The 15,446-nt window shown below is 38.6% G+C and overlaps 1 protein-coding gene across 1 annotated transcript; it reads left to right on the top strand.

Moving 5' to 3' along the window:
• The first annotated feature begins 704 nt into the window (after positions 1–704).
• wfikkn2b (WAP, follistatin/kazal, immunoglobulin, kunitz and netrin domain containing 2b) lies at positions 705–3,742 on the top strand. The gene is made up of 2 exons (XM_066666543.1): positions 705–893; positions 2,204–3,742. Exons 1-2 carry the CDS (start codon positions 705–707, stop codon positions 3,695–3,697), a joined length of 1,683 nt encoding a protein of 560 aa, XP_066522640.1. The 3' UTR covers positions 3,698–3,742.
• Positions 3,743–15,446: the final 11,704 nt, after the last annotated feature.

Raw genomic sequence — 15,446 nt, 5'->3', positions numbered from 1 at the left:
CCAATCACATACAAAATGCACATACCTTGATGACTGGTCAGTGCATATTTGTATTAAATAGAGTTGTGTGCAAATGTTTAGAATGTGAAATGACAGTTTTGATTAAGAGTAAATGAATCATTTAACATTTTAAAGTTACTGTTAGGGAATGCAGCACAAAGTATGTGGCATGCACAAAAATGATGGTACAATTTGACTTTATTTATATTAAACCAAACAAAGAAACTGAAGTTGTGGACTAAGATCGTCTGAATGCACGTGAAAGAAAGTAAAATAAAATACACCGTTACACTGTGTGACTTATTTTAAGGTGTGTATGATCTGATTAAGAACAGCTCGGGAGTTTCCGGCAGCTGAGGGGTTAAGGGGGGGCAGAAGGATGTGCTGAAGAGAGGCAGGTAGCGCAGCAGCTGCCTTTTAAACACCCCTGAACTGCACAGCAATCCATAACTGTCATGTGCGCGTAAGGGCGAGTCCTGTGGTCAGGAGCGAGTAGCCAGATTTAAAGACGTCCGGTATAAATAGCAGCACCTTGCCTCGCTGCTCCACAAACGCGCACTGGACTCAGCGCCGCTTTGGAGAAGAAGCTGGACACATCTGGCACAGCTGTACGCGCGTGGTTCTTTTGCGCACGCTCTCCAAGCCACAGAGACGCGCCCGCGGTTCAGCGAGAGTGGTCGGTGACCTCCGGAGGAAAACAAGAGATGCTCTCTCCTCGCTGGACGTGGCTGCTCTGCGGTCAGCTGTTGATCCTGTGTGCGCACCGCTGCGTAAAAGCCATGAGCGTGCACGGCACCGCGCGCGCTCACGGGGGGCTCTGTCCCAACGAGGTGAACCCAAACCTGTGGGTGGACGCCATGAGCACCTGCACCCGAGAGTGTCTGTCTGACCAGGTGAGAACTGACCCCACACTGCGGCACACACGTAGGCGCCAGAAAGTCAGTTAGCATTAGCTAAACCATCTGAGGTAAATTTGAAGGCGAGAATGGGAGAAATATGGGAGGAAAAAGGAGGAGTGAAAATAATAGAAACGGGATCGTTTCCAATAAATTGGGAAGTAAATATGGTGAGTGATAGTGATGTGAATAAAAGTGCAGTTAATGGGAAGGTGAATGAAGTGAGTGTGAATGGGAAAGTGGTCAAAGAGATGAAATTAATGTGAATGAGAGGGTGAATGTGATGAATGATAAATGGAAGCTGGATAAAGTGAATGGGAAAATGCACAGAAAGATGAAAGAGCTGGGAGAGCAGATGAAATGAGGGGCAAAGTGAATGAAAGTCTTCAGTGGATTGGAATGCGAAGGTTAATGAAGTGAATGGGAACTGGAAATGTATTCACATATGTAGGAGAAATAGATTAAATAAAGGGAAAAGTAGATAAAGTGAGTAGGAAAGTGAATGAAAGTCTAAAATTATGGGAATAATAAGGTGGATAAAGGAACAAAGAAAGTAAAATTGAACTAATAATAATAATAATACATTTTATTTATATAGCACTTTACAAGAAACCAAAGTGAATGAGAAATTAGGTGAAAAGATGGCATGTTTATGAATAGAAAGGCAAAAAAAGTAAATGGGGAAACGTAAAAAAAAGGGAAAATAATGGAAATGACATGATAGATGTGACATGAAAGGCTTGAAGTTAACTGGAAAATTATGAAAATCTATTTTATTTAAATTGTTACACACTTCACAGCTGACACTGTCTCAAGAAGTGAATGAAAAAATGATGAAGGGATGAAAAAGTATGAATGTTTAAGGTGGATGGTTAATGAAATAATAGATGAAAGGATGAAGTGAATGGGGATGCTGGGATAAGGTGAATGTGAATGGGAGGTGGATAAGGTGAATGAGAGATTGTGAATGAAAAGATGAAGTGAGTGTGAATGATTACAAATTAACTGAATGGGAAAATGGATGAAGGGGTGTAGTCAAAGGGAAAGAGCATAGAAAAATGGCAGAGGTAAAAAAAAATGACTGCCAAATGATCTTGTGAACACTGCCTGAGAAATCACTTTTGATCTGAACTGTGGTGGTGTTGAGGAACATTCACTGAATATTTAAGTTACATTATATCTGTCAGTTGTTGTCTATTGCATATTTCATAGTGACAGAAGTCACTAAATATGTGAATGGAGTAAATGAGTAGGAATTCAAAGGTATTAAAAAAATTAGCAGTACTGTTCTTTCTGATGTATTTTAGGAATGTGAAGCATTTGAAAAGTGCTGCTCAAACGTTTGCGGGAGCCAGAGCTGTGTAGCTGCACGCCACCTAGATGCAACGGGGAAGAAGAGTCCCATGGCCAAAGAAGTGACCTGTGACAAGTTTGTTTGCAATCAGCAGGGCTCTGAGTGCCATATCTGGAATGGGCAGCCAGTGTGCAAGTGCCGGGATCGCTGCGAGAGGGAGCCCCACTTCACCTGCGCCTCAGACGGTATGACATACTACAACAAGTGCTACATGGATGCAGAAGCATGCACCAAGGGCATTTCCCTCTCAGTAGTAACTTGCCGGTCCCATCCTACAAACACCAGCCCTCTGCCTCCAGGGACCACAGCCTTACCCACGACCGCTCTGTTGCACACCACCCCATTGGATGTGCAAGCCCCTGTCATTGTGGGAAGTCCGACTCAACAATCCGTGTTTGTGGGTGAGACGGCCAGCTTCTTGTGTGAAGTTTCTGGCTGGCCAAAGCCTGAAATAACTTGGGAAAAACAACTAGAGGGCAAGGAGAATGTTGTTATGAAACCTAATCATGTACTTGGTAATGTAGTGGTTACAAATGTTGGACAACTAGTCATCTACAATGCCCAACTGGAAGATACGGGAGTCTACACTTGCACAGCCACAAACCCAGGAGGTTCGATTCAAGCACACTTTCCACTCTCGGTCGTCCAGAAAGAGGAGGTTGAGAAAGAAGAGCTGAAGAATTCCACTCGCTTCCCTGCTGAAGAGTGTCTGAAGGTCCCTGATAGTGGAAACTGTGGTGAAGAGAAGCTAAGCTGGTACTATGACAGCAAAAGAAACAGCTGCTTTACCTTTACCTACGGCAACTGTCATGGCAACCAAAACCACTTCAATACCTTTGAATCCTGTATGCTATCCTGCCAGGGGGAACTGGCTGCACCTTGCAATCTTCCCAGCCTGCAGGGTCCCTGCAAGGCATATGAGCCACGTTGGGCCTACAGTGGTGCCCTGGGCCAGTGCCAGCCATTTATCTTCAGTGGCTGTGGTGGAAATGAGAACAACTTTGAAACCAGGGAAGCATGTGAGGACTCCTGTCCATTCCCCAAGAATCACAGCTGCAAGCCATGCAAGCCACGGCTTAAGATGGTGGCCAGCTTCTGCAAGAGTGACTTTGTGATCTTGGGTCGTGTGACAGAGCTGGTGGAGGAGGATGACACAGGCAGGGCGCAGATTACTGTGGAGGAGATCTTGAAGGACGAGAAGATGGGGCTGAAGTTCTTCCAGAAGGAACCCCTGGAGGTTACGCTGCAGAACATGGACTGGAAATGCCCGTGTCCCAACGTAACCGTTTCAGATGTCCAAATCATCATCATGGGTGACGTGCACAATGGCATGGCTGTCCTGCAGCCAGACAGCTTTGTGAGCCTGTTTAGTGTCCGGCGGGTGCGCAGACTGCGCGAGGTCATCAATAAGAATACATGTGACATTCTGAAAGAGTTTATCCAATAGTGCGTTGCCCTTACCTAACAACTGACTGCCTTTTAAATCCTTTTAAAACTCCTTTTGAAAAGATGTCAAATGTCTATCAGTGTAAGAATATGCAAGGTCAAATGGGAGAAACTGAAAAGAACTTTTTGTTGCTCTTGATTTTCAGTTTACCTGTACTACGTCCACATGTTTCTGCTTGTACCTTGTACCTTTGCTAAAAGCTATTGTTTAAATGCCTTCTTTTTTTCCTGGACTTTTATATACAGTAACCTTGTAATATCTAAAAGATTCCAGTCCACTTTAGATGTTTGCTTTGACAGGGTTGAATATACAGTATGAGACATGGCTCTGTTTCTGCAGCTTGTTAGGAAATGTCCACCGGTTGGACAACATCAACTTTTGGAGTTTACATAGGAAACATGCTAAAGCATCTCTCAGGTTAAAGTGAAAGAACACATTTGTGGACATAGGAAGCATTAATCAAATCCATCTGGTAGGCCAAATCCCAGCGCTCTCTCTCTCCCCCTGCTTCAAAAGGAACCCCATGCCTGCCCTATAAATTCAGGTTGGTTCTTACTGGAAATATAGTTTGTTCATGCTTTCGCAAGCTCAGAGTCATCTGAGGAATCCAGTGAACTGCATGTCGTCTGCTACTCTGCATTTAGTTCTTTACCCTTGGAAACATTTGTTTTATGGTTAATGACACATCACAGTAAAACTGTTGTAATATACTGTAGAATTAGGTGTGTTCTGTGCACTTGGATAAGTTGTATTATATTCGATCTAAAGTCTGTTGCAGCTTTTTAAAGCGTATATATCTTTATCCTATACATGTCACCTTTATGTAAAGGTGAAATTTGAATGTACAGGTAGGAAATCAAAGACAATCTTGATATAATTTTTTTTCTCTATTTATTTTAATGTGTTTGGATCTTGATAAAAATCACTAACTTTGCTGTTTCCTGAAAGGATACATATTTTGCATATTTTCTATTTTATACTGATTTTGTTTCATATTTGTCAAGATTACACAAAGTGTCACTGACAAAATAAAAGTTTAAAAATTGAGTCACTAGTTTATGTTTTTCAAAACTTTTAGATTTATTTTCCCTGTAGTTCTCTGACTCCACTTTCTTATGGATGTGTAAATGGCAGGGATTTCACACTAAGGGAAAATTTTTAAAGGATTATGTAAAATCACAATTAGTAAGCAATGAGAGAATCAAGTTCAAGCATTATTTTAAAATCCTAGTTATTGCTAGTTCTTGTTTTTTTATCATTACTTATTTAATAAATGTGACATTACCTAATGGTAAGGCTTATTACTAAATGTTGACGACAGATATCAGAATCAAAATTAATCAGTTTTATTGTCCAAGTATGTTTGGAATTATTTTTGGCAATTGGTGTCTCTCTAGTGTTTAGAAATGTACACTGTATGCATAGATTATAGACATTATACACAAGGTATAAAATACAAATAATACAGACAATGGAAATTAATTTTGAGCATTTATAATTTTCACATGATGGGACAAACACATGGTGATCAGATGAATCTGAAAACTGAAAAAAAAAAAAATTATTTGGACAGCAAAAGATTACAAATGACGTATAGCTAACAGATCAATACTTTGCTCAGGATAAACAGATTTGATTCATTATTATTTATTAATATTGGTTCCAAATTGATGCATTACAATGCATCAGTGTCTCTGTGGTGTGCGATTTTTTCTTACATTGCTTTTATGAGTAATGGGAAAGTAATATATTAAGTCTCCACTATGAAATACCAGTAAGTAATGACCCTATGGCCACTGTTGCACTGACCCTTTCCTCACTTCCGCAGGCAAACTCTAAGAATAAAGGTTGATAGAGTCTGAAACTATTCTCTTGATAATGGTCCAAGGCCAGAGTGGGGCCCCTCATTTTATTCCTGCAGACCACCTCAAACACACACACCCCGAATGCAGGGTCATGCTGGGTTGAGTAGGGGAGTGCTGGGGGGCACAAGAAGATGTTTGGATATGAGGTTTGAACATTTGGGACTTCCACAGCCGGAGATCCAAAGTCCCACCAGCTGCTTTCCGTATAGTTTTCCAGGGTGGGCTTCAAAAGACAGCTACTGCAGGTGGTGGAAAGCAAATCCGTGACCTTAGAGGCAGGGAGTGGCAGAAAGAAAAAACATGGCAAAGCAGGACCTTCATTCTTTCGTCCGATTCTTAGTAAAGCCAGCAATGGAAAAGTACTGGGAAATAATAACTTGGTCTATTACACGTTATGGCACTCAGTATTTCAGGATAAAGACAGTAATAGTGTCACTCATAATCCTTCTAGCTGCCTGGCAAGAAGAAATATGACATTTGCTCATGTGACGGGGGTAGGTCCTGTACAGAGTAAAGAGGGATCAGGGAATACCTTCATCCAACAAAAGTAAACATGTTGGCTTCCTTGTTCTATTAGAAACTCTCCAATCCTAAATATCGTTAAGCCGCAATGGTTCATTATACCAACAAATCCTCCTGGCATCATAAAAGAAAATTTATTGCCGCTTGTGTGCCGTTCCAGCTCTGCTTTATGGGAGCCTCAAGTGCTCCTCTTATGATCTGCCGAGTGCATGTAAGGTTATGTAAACCTTGTTGTATGGATTTAGCTTGGCAGTTCCTGTTCAGTTGTCTCTGTTCCTCCAATCTAGCCCACACAGACACAAGAAGATGAACACAGTCACTCTCACATGGAATGATGCAGCCTATGAGTGAGTGAGTGAGTGAATGAGTGAGAGACAGAGAATAAAAACCACATGAATCAAAAACTAAGGGGCCCTATGTAATACTGAAATATGCTGGAATACTGTGCTCTCCAGATGAGCAAAAACTACTTTTTAAAAAATATTCTTCAAAAATCTAAACTTTTCTGAGAAATACTAAGAAATATGAACTGTGATAAATATTATATTACCGTTCTTCCAGAAGCGCATTTGTGAGGTCAGACACTGATGCTGGACGAGAAGGCCTGGTTTGTGGTTTCCCCTCTAATTTATCCTAAAGGGGTTCTGTCAGGTTGAGGTCAGGACTCTGTTCAGGCCAGTTCTTCCACACAAAACTTGCTCATCCATGTCTTTACGGACCTTGCTTTGTTCACTGGTGCACAGTCATGGTGGAACAGGAAGGGGTCATCCCCGAACTGTTTCCACAAAGTTAGAAAGCTTCTTGAGCTAATCTGAAGGCCACATAAACTTTGGAGGTCTGTAGCAATTGACAGTTGACTACCTCTGCGCCCAATGAGCCTCAGCAGCTGCTGACCCTGCTCTGTCATTTTACGTGGCCTGCACCTTTGTGGATGAGTTGCTATTGTTCCGAATCACTCCATAAAGAACATTGTTCTTTACAAAATGTGGATTTTTGGTTCTACATTGTCTACTGGCTCAATTTTGTTCAGAATGTGGTTTATTTCTGTGGTGAGTATAGTTGTTACTAAAAAGCTATTGATGCTGCTGCTTTATGTGGTTGAATGTGAGCAAATAATTAATAAAATGATATAATAATGAAAAACAATTCATATTTATTAATTAATCAGTTAAATGGACTTCATCATCACCTTCATCATCTTATTTTCCACTTAATCCATTGTAGGTTCATGGTGGCCACAGGGTGAGCAAAGAAGCATCACCCCTGCATTTATATATTTATATGCATTTATATATATTAAAATGAAAACTAATTTAAATGTAATGTTTAACATATCTAATTGTTTGACAAATATTTTGATCAAACACGATATTAGACAACATTTTGCAGATACTGCTGGAAACACTTGTTATATACAAGATGCAGGAATAGTTTCAAGGTAACATTCAAGAAAATAATACATATTCATTTATGGATTCCCAAAAACAGCTTCTGTTTCTCTTTAAAATCAATTATACATAGGCATTCAGATAACAAGTTTGAGCAGGAAATAAAATCAGCATGTCTCAGTACAGCTTGAATTTGGTCTTCTTAGCTGTGGTTGCCTCCAGTGACACAAAATTTCCATTTCCCCTTAAAGCTTAAAGAGTACCTCATGACTTTTTTTATAAATAATAAGAATAAGAGTAAATATGTGCAAAACTCTTAAACATGATTCAATTATACTGCTTTTGTATGCTGTATCTTTTGTAAAATGCTGTAAAAACAATAACCTGCAACACATGCCTAAAATGGCAGGATAGAGGCAGGTTTATGTGCTACATGAACCTTTTTGAAGATTACATTTTTAAATAATTTTCAAACTGAGGATACACATCAATGATATATTGCCAGTGGAATTGAGTAAAAGTACAAAAGTATTTACCTTCGAATGTACTTAAGTATTGAAAGTAAAAGTACCATGACGTGTTATGTTTCTAATGTCCTATTATAATTTTTGTAACAAACTCATGCTTAACACATTGTAGGTGAAAATACTTTTGTGTCACTCTTGGTTCCCCAGTCTTTTAATAGAAAATTAGTCTGACACTGAACAGCAGAAATGGCCAAAGAAAACTTCCCCAATAATAACCCAAGAATACTTCCCCCTATTGTTCAATAGTTTGTGTATAAATGTGTGTTTCACTGCAAGGTTTGAGTGAAATGTGGAGAAAAAAAACTCTGTGTGCAAACACAGTGACCAATAAAGTTATTCTAATTCTAATTCTAATTCTAATATCAACTATTACATTCACCCAAGTTGCTACCCCTCCAAACCAGCAGAGGTCGCTGTCTCCTGAGTATTATAAAATATTTATTCTTCTGTGTTGAACATATATGCTGTAGGTAGCGTGACCTCATGCACACCTCTCTAGAAATGTAAATTGTCCTGTCTACGCAGACCACTACAAATGTGATTTGTCTGCAGACAAACATGGTTCACGTCAAGAAGTGCAGAAATATTAACTCCTCTACACTACACTCCCTAAATAGTGCACCTTAAAGATTTGTAAATCTAATACCACTACACCACTACATTATGTAAATGTGGTTTGGCGGTGTAATTACAAAGCAATGCAGAGGCCATCGCAAAAATATTAACTTTCAATGGCATAGGACAATGGCTTAGTACACTTGTGCAGGCTGTGGCATAGTCTATGCAAAAAGCATAAATTGGCCTTTAATGTGTTTTCTGCACCAGAACATAGATTTTTACTTACGCAGGAACACTAGGTAAGATTTGGGTAAGATTTTTTTCTGCTCCTGGGGCACCCCCTGTACAGCCCTGTACTGAAATTGGCGGGGAGGGGGAGGGAAGGGGTGGTTTCCTATGTAACTCCTCCAAAAGTTACATAGTGCAGATTCTGCAGTGCTGAGCAATAAATAAATAAATAAATACTACACTGGGTTTTCCTTTTTATCACAAGAGGTTTATTAAATACTACATTGGACTGTGATCTTATAATTTGCAAATATTCCAGTAAAATTTTTTTTCTCTTTCTCAGGAAAAACAGACGACAATGCACAGACTCCAAAGCAGTGACATATGACTCTGTTAAACTGTTAGCAAAAAAAAAACAAAAAACAAAAAAAAAAAAACAAAAAAAAAAAACTAGTGTTCCTTTAAACAAAGCCTTAAAAAGAATATAGAAATAAATAAATAAATAAATAAAACCCATATATAAACTACAAACTCAAATTTTAAAATTTTTAGAGGCATTTTCAAACTATGTTTGAAACGTAGGATATCAGTATGGTGTATGTTCCTCTATACTTATAGCCAAATAAATGTTAGTGTTAGTAAATGTTAGTCCTGATGTTTTATTAACTGTTCTGGGTTAAAAAAAAATGGTATTAGATTGACTTCCATTAGTTCAGAGAATGCAGTTCCACCACACCACAGCCCAAAAGTGAGGGGCTTTTACTACTCTAGCCAACACCTGGCTTTGGGCATGTTGAGTTTACACTGAAATGCAGCTGAGTACTGGCAATATTAACGTCTATATTAATCTATGGAGATTATACTTGCTCTGTGTGTGCACGCAACACATATGTTAGCAATGGATACATTGCGGCACGGTGGCGCAGCAGGTAGTGTTGCAGTCACACAGCTCCAGGAACCTGGAGGTTATGGGTTCGATTCCCGTTCCGGGTGACTGACTGTGAGGAGTTGGTATGTACTCCTCGTGTCTGCGTGGGTTTCCTCTGGGTGCTCCTCCGGGTGCTCCAAAAAACATGTGGGTGTGTGTGTGTCTGTGTTGCCCTGTGAAGGACTGGCGCCCCCTCCAGGGTGTATTCCCGCCTTGCGCCCAATGATTCCAGGTAGCCGCTGGACCCACCGCGACCCTGACTTGGATAAGCGGTTATGGATAATGAATGAATGATCTTTTAAAGTAGACTTTATGACGAGTTGTGAAAGTGACGTAAAGATGTGGAAAATCTTGTTCTGTTTGAGGCACAAAAGACAGGAGCGCATCTATCAAAAAGATAGAAAAAGGCACAGATCTATACTGTTACAAAGGATTTTCTTTAATAAAGGTCAAGATATTTCAGCTCAATTTCAAGATCTACCTCAGTTCTTAACTCAGTAAATGTTTGCAAAGGTATAATGTGAATGATTAATTTTTTATTATCGCTTGTGTTTGTGTCAACCACAAGGTGTCAGCATTGTGTAAGATTTCTGATCTCTTCAACAACACTCTCCACTGCAGCTCATTCCAATCAAACTTTTTAATAATGTGTGTGTGTGTGTGTGTGTGTGTGTGTGTGTATTAATGTGTCAGTAACATATGCTTTAGATATATGACAGCGTAAAACCAGATATATTCTCTTTACTGACCAACCAGTCTAGTGAGTAATAAAATTAATTATTAAAACAAAATATTTTCCTAAAGTGGGATCTACACAATAGAGAAGGAACATGGTTACTTTCATTAAAAAAAATGTTTAAAAAAAACCCTTTGTCATTAAAGTTTTTATTATTACACAAATGCACATCATTAGAGTTCGTTCACAAGAACAGCAGGATCGCTGTAGTTCTGATTCCATAAATGTAATTGTTTCTTAGAAATACTGATCAGCATGTGACTCTGGGGGAAGTAGATCAGAGACACTGATAGATGTTATTGGAAATAACAAGGCTGTGCCATGAACTGGGGGGTGGGACCAAATCCTCAGTTATTATTAGCATCATCATTCTTAAGGATTAATAAAATATAACCATAATCATATCAACAGAAATCTAGACATTGTTATATGAAATCCAGATATGTGACCAAGGTTTAGGAAAATTTTGGTAATCATGGAGCAAATTCCTGGGCCTTCGGTTTCTCTGTGTCAATACAACCATGGTTTCCGTTTGGGTTCTTTACTTAGCATGTTAAGGGAGATTTTCCCCTTATTAATTCCGCATGGCCTTATGTCAAACAGCACCTCTAAAAATCTGCCTAATTCCTTAACATTATGATGCTACTTAGGTCTTTACTCATCTATTTGTTCAAATTTTCCCATTCCACCTTAAAGTGGAAAGTCTACGCTTGTAGGGAAAGGCTGTAGTCTCTTGTTTGTTTATGTTCAGAAGCTCTGCATCTTTTAAGATGGAATGATATGTTTGAGGGGAAAAAATACTGTTGTTTTGTACATGGCTGAAGTTTAACTTGTTTGTAAGCTTTTATTCACTGTTTGAATTACCACAAAATTGCATTTGTTACTCAAGTTGTAACACTTTGTAGCACTTTGCGTAATGCAGTTAGCCACCTCCTGAGTTTAGAGACTTTTCCAGAAACATTTCCAGGTAATCTGAAAGAGCAAAAATAAATCAATATTACCCAACAATGGGGTCAATGGAGCAGGAATAGAGCAATATCCTCATCTTTTTTTGATGAAAATTTGATGAAAACATTGCCTTTAAATGGTGCAGGCAGAAGAACAAAGAAATTCAAAAAAAAAAAAAAAAATAAGGAGAGCAGTAATGTTAAAGAATCTAAGCCAGATCTTTAGAGGTCCTTCCCGTCATAATGCCCCTGTGAAGGAAGCTCTCCCTTAGTGTGCTTAAATGTTTTAAATTAAATTAAATTAAATTAAATTTTGTGGTAATTTTATTAGTTCAATAAAAGTTTCTTGTTTTTACAGTTTCTTGTTGTTGCTATATATTTAATTACAGGTTACTGAGTGAATTAACCACCTTCTACATGCTTAAAATTACACACTCCTTACACTTAAATCACTTACACTTAAAATCCTACACACTTAAAAGCATTGACTGCCCACTTAACTGAGTAAGTGTAACTGGTTTCTATCCAGATAAATACTGAACATATAAAAATAAATATATTTTGTTTTCTGTTTACACTATATACCTTCCACCAGTGAGTGGAGCTAATGTTCTTTTTATTGAAGTATCTCTACAAACCCATTATCTTTAGGCAGAGGGGTTTATTACCTTGACGTCAGCCAAACACAGTCGGTTTGTGTGCACCGTATTGTGTTTGTGTGTGTGTCTGTGTGTTGTGAAAGCTTCCACTGTGTTTTATTTTTAGATCAGCGCACACTGTGTTCAGGAATAGAGTGGTCAGTTGCTGTGCTTGTGTAATGCTGCTGAGGTAGGGGCAGACCCGGGTTAATCCTCCATTACTCCAGCTCAAAGCCCGGAACCCCTCTGTAGGATACCCCTCAGTAGGAGACCCCTCTCTGTCTAGCTTTCTGAATCACACATACTCTCTCTTCCCACTCTCTTAGCTGTCCTTTCTTTTCTCTTCGGCTGTGACTCTGCCCAGACCTGGATTTCTCTCTGCTGGAGTCTTATGTAATTCCTGTGTGTGTGTGTGTGTGTGTGTGTGTGTGTGTGTGTGTGTGTGTGTGTGTGTGTGTGTTTGTTTGTGTAGGGACGCTGTGGCAGCAGTAAAGGTGCTCCAAATATCCACTACCCCAGTTCTAGCCTTTATGCAATCGGCTTTCACCTTCCCACAGAGTGGTGACACATTCGGGTTCACAGCAAACTATAGTCATTAGAAGAATATCATTACAGTACTCGGTTCTACTTTGAACATGTAATGCTTCAAATGTATTGATTCAAATGTACGCATCATGTCTAATATATTTTAAGAAATCAAAATAAATGTCTTTAAATTGACATTGTTTTGACAATATAAAAATTATATCATGCCTTATGGGTCTAACATTATATCTATACATAGTGAGGTATTTGGAGATTTACAGTGTATAGCAATTTGTTCGTAGTGTGTATACCATGTTTGAAAATATTTTAAATGATAAATAACCAAATGGATTAGGACTGTTCCAGCTGATTGAACATTTCAATCTACATTGTAAACATAATTATTAAATAATCTCCAACTTTTAAAAAATTAGTACTAATAATACTAATGCTTATGCCAGTACCATCAGTATTATTGCTTCTTTTATTACAGTACTGTTAATAATCTACTGGCATAAATATGTACCTTTGTCCATTACTGCTAATATCACACACCTTACTGTTTCTATTAATATTACATAAATATGTTGATTCTACTCTTTTGTAATTTCTGTTTGTGAGGAAAATATTGTACTTTTCATCAATATCAATTCAGTTCATAATTATTGAACATAATTTTTATTGAGTTTACTCAAAATCTGTGCTGCTCTGGGTTTAGTCAATGTTTTTTTTTAAACCCAAAGGATCCCAAAATGACGCAAATAACGGCAAACAAAGTTTTTTTTCCTCTGCTGATACATGTTGGATCTTCTGACTAGTTTCCCTGCTGGTGCTTGAGGATTTGTTGACCTGAACTCAACTTGTTTTTGTTTTTGTTTGTTTTTTTTGTTTTGTTTTTTATATGACTGCTTGTACTAGTTTTATACTCTTAAACTCTTATACTCTTTCTCTTTTATACTTTTAAACATTTCAGGTGCTACATATACCTGAACAATGCTACATGCTATTTACCATGCTATATTTGGTTCATTGTTTCAACATGCACTACATGTCCTGCTCTTACAGTGAGATTTCTTTTACTATTTCTTTGATGTATATTGGCACAAATTGCGGTCACATCGCCTCCGGCTGCGACCTTCTGGAATCATCTCTGCACTTCTTTCAGTTATGCTTTATTCAGCCCCTTTTCCTAATTGCTGGTATAAATAATTTTGGTGCTGTGCTGCAGCATAGGAAAGAAACTGCTGTTAGTGGAGGTCTGATCTGGTGTGAGCTAAATTTGGAGCAGTCTTGCAGCTAGGAGTGTGTCCTCTGTGATACCTCAGCTGTTTTAATGGCTATGTTTCTCAAACCCAGGATTTATGGGTGCCATATCTTTAACCAGGGAGATTATTCAGAAGCTTTTTGGCTTAATGTTTAACTCAAAATTCTGCTGAACAAAGCTAGTACTTTGAAACATGCATGAAAGAAAAAGTCATAAATGACTCATTCAATTATTTATTAAAGCAACAGCACATCTGATTCCAGCCACTTATGGGTTAGACTACTAATATTCCAGCATAGACAATCACATTAGAAGATAAATATAGTAAAAATATGTTTTAGAGGTGATACAGACATATAAAGTATCAATATAATGCCATTGAAATAAACATTATTAACAAAAACACCCTGAAAATACAGGACATGTTACCTTGTATGTCTCAGGTCATTTCCATTACACAGGATACTTAATTTAGTCCTGTATTAGTCCCCTCCTCGGTTAGGGTTTTAAATAGCACTGGTGCTATATGCTACATAGAGTAAATCCTCTCTGAGGTTATTAGCACTGAAAACACATTCTGTGTGTGTGTGTGTGTGTGTGTGTGTGTGTGTGTGTGTGTGTGTGTGTTATGTAATTTCTGTTACAGAAAAGATTAGGCTTTAATTACTCAACATTTTTTAAACAGCATTGCTGCATAAAGAGAATCTATTGAGGTTGTATTTATGCTTAATACAGCAGAATTTAGCAAATGATAATGATAAAATGAGACAATATATCTTTGTATGTGTATTATATATGAAACTGCAGGATTAGCCCCCATGGCTAACTCAAAACTCTGTTCTATTTCACTGCTACCTGCTACAAAGAGAGGATTTGTTTCAAGTTTTCATTATGACTACAGCAGCACAGAGCAACAGAAACAGAATTCAAACCTGTTGTGTTTTTTTATGAAACAGTACCGTTAGCTTAGCCCAGCTCCCATTTAGCTGTTAGCACTACACATTTTATTTAAAAAAAAAAGGAACATATTTGTGTATATATTATGTAATGTCTATATCCAACTAGGTATCTGACTAGCTGTACCCACAGCTTTTTATAGCACAGATGCTCCTACATGGAGAGAATCCTTGCTGTGGTTTTATTAGTGCTACTTTAGTGATAGGTAGCTGGAAAGAAATTACTCCTTTACGGTGAGGCAAAGCCTGTTAAACCCTGATTTCCCCTGCTCCTCCATGGACACTCTCTGATGGCCCATGTCCTCTCACTTTAGGCCCAGGAGAAGCTGCTGGAGGCAGCTGTAGGGGAGGTCCTTCTTCACAAAAATAGCTTTGAAGTTGGAGTTCCTCCTGAGTACATTTGCCAGGTGAAATAGGACTTTGATGGAGTAAGCAGCTTGGACATGTTGTCGCACAGCTTTGGGTGTTTGTGAGTGGCTTGGCTACGAAAGCTGATTCTGTTTATTCAAGGCTGTACATGAAAACAGTCATCATGTACATATTGGTAATATGTTTCAGTGTAACACATATTATCATGCCACCACCTCATCAGTGTCACGGCACTGCTGAGAACTGTCCACATCCATATAATAATACTTGCACTGCGGAGGTCTTGACCATTAAAGAA

The sequence above is a fragment of the Hoplias malabaricus genome, chromosome 3 (assembly GCF_029633855.1).
Source record: "Hoplias malabaricus isolate fHopMal1 chromosome 3, fHopMal1.hap1, whole genome shotgun sequence".
Taxonomy (NCBI): Eukaryota; Metazoa; Chordata; class Actinopteri; order Characiformes; family Erythrinidae; genus Hoplias; species Hoplias malabaricus.
The sequence above is the reverse complement of the archived record's forward strand: the minus strand, read 5'-3'. Positions and strand labels throughout refer to the sequence as shown.

Bases quoted from the DNA above. Each gene is read 5' to 3' on its own strand.
- wfikkn2b (XM_066666543.1), top strand. From the start codon at position 705: ATGCTCTCTCCTCGCTGGACGTGGCTGCTCTGCGGTCAGCTGTTGATC. The intron at 894-2,203 runs GTGAGAACTGAC...GATGTATTTTAG, and splicing joins GAGAGTGTCTGTCTGACCAG to GAATGTGAAGCATTTGAAAA.